Below are 6,540 nucleotides of genomic sequence, written 5' to 3' on the forward strand. Positions count from 1 at the left end.
TGACAATTTTATGCAACCTTGACCTTTGAACTTAGTACAAACTTAGATTTTCATTGGTGAACCAATTCAGTGACAAAATATGCGAATTCTTTAAATTTCAGGTCAATTGGATGAAAATTGACTGTTTTATTGATGGATCCAGACACTAGAATTATTTAAGTGATTCTTCACCATTGAGTGGTAGGGCTAACTACAACATATAACACGATTGGCTGAGGCTGTCCCGATGCGCAGGCCTTGTGTGTGATTGTCTGGCACCCACCGGGCAGGGACGAAACAGGGAATGATGGAAGGATCCATAAAGGCGAATGCTCTGTGACTCTCGTTCTCTGACTTTGACCACCCCTTAAAAGAGGTACACCGAGCCGCCAAGCCACAGGCGTGAACTTTGCCACTTCCAGCACACAAGAGCAACCCTTGTATCATACCTACACAAACTGCCAGCCTCTAATCATCTCGCCTGGTTCAGCGTGCATGACTGTGTACGAGTTCAGTGCCTCAGGGGCCTAGTTTCCTTGTATTCCATTATTGTGTTCATCAATTGTGTTCGTCTGGCATTGTTCTGTCTTGGGCTTCATTAAATTATTCATATTTGTTTAGCCACACGTGTGTGTCTGTTTCTGCCATCTTTCCCATAATGACCAATTGGTTTATTGAGAACTCCTGGAGGGGAATAAACGACTTAGGATAGTCCCCATGATTAGCTAATCACAGGAGTTAGACTCACGAGACTAGAGGGGCATCCCAGAAACAACTGGAGCGGCGTGCTGTCTGAATTTGACCTTTAGCAACAACTAGAGCGGCGTCCTGTCTGAATTTGACCTTTAGCAACAACTAGAGTGGCGTCCTGTCTAAATTTGACTTTCAGCAACAACTGGAGCGGCGTGCTGTCTAAATTTGACCTTTAGCAACAACTGGAGCGGCATGCTGTCTAAATTTGACCTTTAGCAACAACTGGAGAGGCGTGCTGTCTAAATTTGACCTTTAGCAATAACTGGAGTGGCGTGCTGTCTAAATTTGACCTTTAGCAACAACTGGAGCACCTTGCTGTCTGAATTTGACCTTTAGCAACAACTAGAGTGGCGTGCTGTCCAAATTTGACCTTTAGCAACAACTGGAGCGGCGTCCTGAATAAATTTGACCTTCAGCAACAACTGGAGCGGCGTGCTGTCTAAATTTGACCTTTAGCAACAACTGGAGCGGCATGCTGTCTAAATTTGACCTTTGGCAACAACTGGAGCGGCGTGCTTTCTGAATTTGACCTTTAGCAACAACTGAAGCGGCGTGCTATCTAAATTGGACCTTTAGCAACAACGGAAACAGCATGCTGTCTAAATTTGACCTTCAGCAACAACTGGAGTGGTGTGCTGTCTAAATTTGACCTTTGGCAACAACAGGAGCTGCGTGCTGTATAATTTGACCTTTCACAACAACTGGAACGGTGTGCTGCCTAATTTGACCTTTAGCAACAACTGGAGTGGCGTGCTGTCTAATTTTGACCTTTAGCAACAACTGGAGTGACATGCTGTCTAAATTTGACCTTTAGCAACAACTGGAGCAGCGTGCTGTTTAATTTTGACCTGCAGCAACAACTGGAGCGGCATGGTCTAAATTTGACCTTTAGCAATATCTGGAGCGACGTGCTGTCTAAATTTGACCTTTGGCAACAACTGGAGCGGCGTGCTGTCTGAATTTGACCTTTAGCAACAACTGAAGCAGCGTGCTGTCTAAATTGGACCTTCAACAACAACTGAAGCGGCATGCTGTCTAAATTTGACCTTTAGCAACAACTGGAGCAGCATGCTGTCTAAATTGGACCTTTAGCAACAACTGAAGCGGCATGCTGTCTAAATTTGACCTTTAGCAACAACTGGAGCGGTGTGCTGTCGAAATTTGACCTTTAGCAAAAACTGGAGGAGCATGCTGTCTAAATTGAACCTTCAGCAACAACTGGAGCGGAGTGCTGCCTAATTTGACCTTTAGCAAAAACTGGAGCAGCGTACTGTCTAAATTGAACCGTTAGCAACAACTGGAGCAGCGTGCTGTCCAAATTTCACCTTTAGCAACAACTGGAGCAGTGTGCTGTCTAAATTTGACCTTTAGCAACAACTGGAGTGGCGTGCTGCCTAATTTGACCTTTAGCAACAACTGGAGCGGCGTGCTGTAAAATTTTGACCTTTAGCAACAACTGGAGTGACGTGCTGTCTAAATTTGACCTTCAGCAACAACTGGAGCAGCGTGCTGTCTAATTTCGACCTTAAGCAACAACTGGAGCGGCATGCTGTCTAAATTTGCCCTTTAGCAATAACTGGAGCGGCGTGCTGTCTGAATTTGACCTTTAGCAACAATTGGAGCACCGTGCTGTCTAAATTTGACCTTTAGCAACAACTGGAGCAGCGTGCTGTCTGAATTTGACCTTTAGCAACAACTGGAGCGGCGTGCTGTCTGAATTTGACCTTTAGCAACAACTGGAGCGGCGTGCTGTTTAAATTGAACCTTTAGCAACAACTGGAGCGGCGTGCTGTCTAAATTTGACCTTCAGCAACAACTGGAGGGGCGTGCTGTCCAGATTTGACCTTTAGCAACAACTGGAGTGGTGTGCTGTCCAAATTTGACCTTTGGCAACAACTGGAGCGGCGTGCTGTCTAAATTTGACCTTTAGCAACAACTGGAGCGGCGTGCTGTCTAAATTTGACCTTTAGCAACAACTGGAGTGGCGTGCTGTCTGAATTTGACCTTTAGCAACAACTGGAGCGGCGTGCAGTCTGAATTTGACCTTTAGCAACAACTGGAGTGGCATGCTGTTTAAATTTGACCTTTAGCAACAACTGGAGTGGTGTGCTGTCTAAATTTGACCTTTAGCAACAACTGGAGCGGCGTGCTGCCTAAATTTGACCTTTAGCAACAGCTGGAGTGGCGTGCTGTCTAAATTTGGCCTTTAGCAACAACTGCAGCGGCGTGCTGTCTGAATTTGACCTTTAGCAACAACTGGAGCGGCATGCTGTCTGAATTTGACCTTTAGCAACTGGAGTGGCGTGCTGTCTGTATTTGACCTTTAGCAACAACTGGAGCGGCGTGCTGTCTAAATTTGGCCTTTAGCAACAACTGGAGCGGCGTGCTGTCTAAATTTGACCTTTAGCAACACCTGGAGCGGCATGCTGTCTAATTTTGACCTTTAGCAACAACTGGAGCGGTGTGCGGTCCAAATTTGAGCATTAGCAACAACTGGAGCGGCGTGCTGTATAAATTTGACCTTTAGCAACAACTGGAGCGGCGTGCTGTCTTAATTTGACCTTTAGCAACAACTGGAGCGGCGTGCTGTCTAAATTTGACCTTTAGCAACAACTGGAGTGGAGTGCTGTCTACATTTGACCTTTAGCAACAACTGGAGCGGCGTGCTGTCTAAATTTGACCTTTAGCAACAACTGGAGTGGCGTGCTGTCTAAATTTGACCTTTGGCAACAACTGGAGTGGCGTGCTGTCTAAATTTGACCTTTGGCAACAACTGGAGTGGCGTGCTGTCTGAGTTTTGACCTTCAGCAACAACTGGAGCGGCATGCTGTCTGAATTTGACATTTAGCAACAACTGGAGCGGCGTGCTGTCTGAATTTGACCTTTAGCAACAACTGGAGTGGCGTGCTGTCTGAATTTGACCTTTAGCAACAACTGGAGTGGCCTGCTGTCTAAATTTGACCTTTAGCAACAACTGGAGTGGCGTGCTGTCTAAATTTGACCTTTAGCAACAACTGGAGCGGCGTGGTGTCTAAATTTGACCTTTAGCAACAACTGGAGCGGCGTGCTGTCTAAATTTGACCTATTTGTGGGATCAATTCCTTGCATGTGCAGTTCCTTCCTTTAATCACTTGCGGTTGTGTGCGGTGCCATACATGTGTGCGGTGCCATACATGCCATACACGTGACAGTATAATATTATTTAACGAAAATACAATCCCATGTTGCCCTCGGGGCACGCGTAGTGATATAAGGCACGTGAGTTTTGTTCAGTCGGACAAGGGTGTGCTTTGGCCAACCCCTTTTAGAGTGGGGGCGAAGACTGAAGAAAGTCAGTTGGTGGCCTGGGGGAATTGGCGAGCAGATGAGTTTGGAAGTCTGAGCTTCACGGGTGCCGCACTAGTTGCACTGGAGGTGAGAGCCTGTTGGCGCATCTCAGACCCGTGGCACAAGCAGTCACGTGTTATTGGCGTGTACCGGAGACTCCCCGACGCAACCCAACTCGACATGCAAGATAACCAGGGCACACAAGGCTGCACCGTATTTTACACCCGAGGGGTCTCTCTCTGACAAAATGCGCCAAAAATGTCCGTAATGCACCTGAGCAGTGAGGCTGGGGTCGTTTTTGACCCCTGGACGTAGGTTTGCATGGACGGAGAAGCCGTGATGTCGGCGAAATAAAGGTTTTATAAATGCGAATGCTGAAGTGGGAGAGCCTTTCACGAACCAGCTGGCCAATGGACGTTCGAGTGAAGGTGAAGGAATTTGGCCATGGTGCCGGCGATAAATTCACCTACTCCGCGCGAAGGACACCGTGGGATCTTCAACATTCACCACCTAATGCTGTCGGACGGGACGCCCAGTTTAACGTCCATCTGAGGGACGGCACACACATTGATGAATCGCCTGTGAAACACCTGTTTATAGGTGGGTCGGGATTCGAACCCAGGCGAGACAGCTTAGAGGCGAGTGTCTGGCATATCATGTCATGAGGGCCACATTAATCAGAAAACCTATTAAGATTCAGACATCGAACCCGCAAGCTGCCCAGATGAGTGATGACCCCTAAAAGGAGCACGTATCCACTTGCGACCTGAACCGTGACCGGGGCCTTTTCACGACGTAAACATGCCCTTTTCCTTGGCGGCTCGTCGAGTAGCCACCCCGTTATCAGACCGTGGGTAATGACGAAACAACTTGCACGAATACTTGGGTGTCCATTGTAAAGGTTTGAAGACCCACCTGGCGCAGCGAGCGCAACACCCCGGTGGCGCGCTCGGCGCATCCGTCCCGCACCAATCCCTGCAGCTCCTGCACCAATGCCACCCTTCGCTCGTACGGGGCCGGGATCGCGGCCGCCATCCCCGTTCGAGTCTCCTCCTGTGGTCGCGCCTGCTTGCCAGCCTTGGAACCCATTGGCGCCATGGCGGTGAATTCAAGCCCAGCGTCTCCCGTGGACCCCTGCGCGATCCAGGTCGTGGTGGTTGCTCCGATTGTTATGCTTGCAGTTCTGTTGTTGCTTCGACTTATACAGAAAGTAAACAGCGAACGCGCGCACGAGGACCACCTTTTCACGCCCCCCTCCCCCCACAAAGGCGCGAAATGCCCTCCACGAGGACGAGGTGGATACCTGGTGGTGCGCTGGGGGGAAGGTGCAATCGGAGATTCCCCCGCACTCCGAGTCGCCTTGAGAACTTCACACGACGTCGGTCTCACGAACCATATTGCGACACCTGGACCGGACCCCTTGCGCGAGCCCTCGAGGCACGTCCCACCGTTCACCTCTTTCGCCAGGTGCCGGTCACGGCGCGACTCGGTGAAGCGGGAGCGGCCCCGCAGGTCCAACCTCTCCTCGTGCCGGTCTCCCTGCCCCGATGCTCCGCATTCCCTGGGCGGAGCCCGCGATACAAGAGCCGGTCCGGGAATCACCTTCCGTTTTCCACCCACGTACCGGCTCCCGAGGTGAGAGCCGCGTCCGACTCCGCCCAATATCCGATTGGAGTCCGAAGGTCTCGATACGAGGACAGAACAACCGCGGCCTCGTGTTTGCCTCACAGTCCATGTATTCCCTCTCGATCTTTGTCCGTTTCCCTTTTGTTGTCCGTCCCTGCAAAGTGCAAAGCGAGCTTTCCCAGCTCTGTCACCAGAACACGTGGCGACATTCAGTGGGCGTGTCTGGGCGGGGAAAGTAACGAGGCTCCGCCCATTAACGTTTCCCAACGATCAGACCGCGGTTCGAATTTCCACTCCAGATAATGATTATTATTAATGAACGTAGAAACCGACGAAAGGTCATGAAATCTGGTTCCTTTTGTTTATGCATCCAATCACCGCTTGAGTTCATGGCTCCCAGAATTTTTTTCGCGATTCTGCCTAAAATGTAGATAATTATTTAATTCCTTGTTAGGTTCTCCCGATTCGCGCCTCGTACGGAAGTTTGTTTTGATTAAAGGATGCCTTTTACAAATAAATAGTACAGTAAACGTGTCCTTCGCGAAGAGTAGGTGAGCTATCGCCGGCACCCTGAATAAATTACAAATTCCTAGCCCAACTTTAGCGAAAGTCAGGCCTGGCCAGCGGTTCGTGAAAGGCTTGGACCAAGCTTCCTCCGGCCGACCCCAGAAGAACGCGGGAACAATTAATATGGCCGTTAAAGGAGGAGAAGGAGAAGAAGAAGCAGAAGAAGGAGAAGGATAGGGAGAAGAAGAAAAAGAAATGGTTCGTGATACAAAATAGCAGCAAATGATTTAATGACCCATTATGTCACAAAACCATGTGTCTCTATTACTTACATGTGGCATGTGGGGA

The 6,540-nt window shown here is 49.3% G+C and overlaps 1 protein-coding gene across 2 annotated transcripts in view; it reads right to left on the minus strand.

The window, feature by feature from the left end:
• Positions 1–5,903, minus strand: part of LOC137430292 (leucine-rich repeat-containing protein 75A-like) — a 97,185-nt gene extending 91,282 nt beyond the window's left edge. Inside the window, exon 1 of one of the 2 annotated variants that reach the window (XM_068121064.2) lies at positions 4,975–5,903. In XM_068121064.2, the coding sequence (XP_067977165.1) occupies positions 4,975–5,157 (183 nt within the window). In that variant the 5' untranslated portion in view covers positions 5,158–5,903. The remainder of the gene's footprint in view (positions 1–4,974) is intronic. The other variant, XM_068121066.2, reaches the window with a different exon arrangement.
• Positions 5,904–6,540: the final 637 nt, after the last annotated feature.

This window comes from Myxine glutinosa, chromosome 6, assembly GCF_964187855.1.
Source record: "Myxine glutinosa chromosome 6, kmMyxGlut1.1, whole genome shotgun sequence".
Taxonomy (NCBI): domain Eukaryota; kingdom Metazoa; phylum Chordata; class Myxini; order Myxiniformes; family Myxinidae; genus Myxine; species Myxine glutinosa.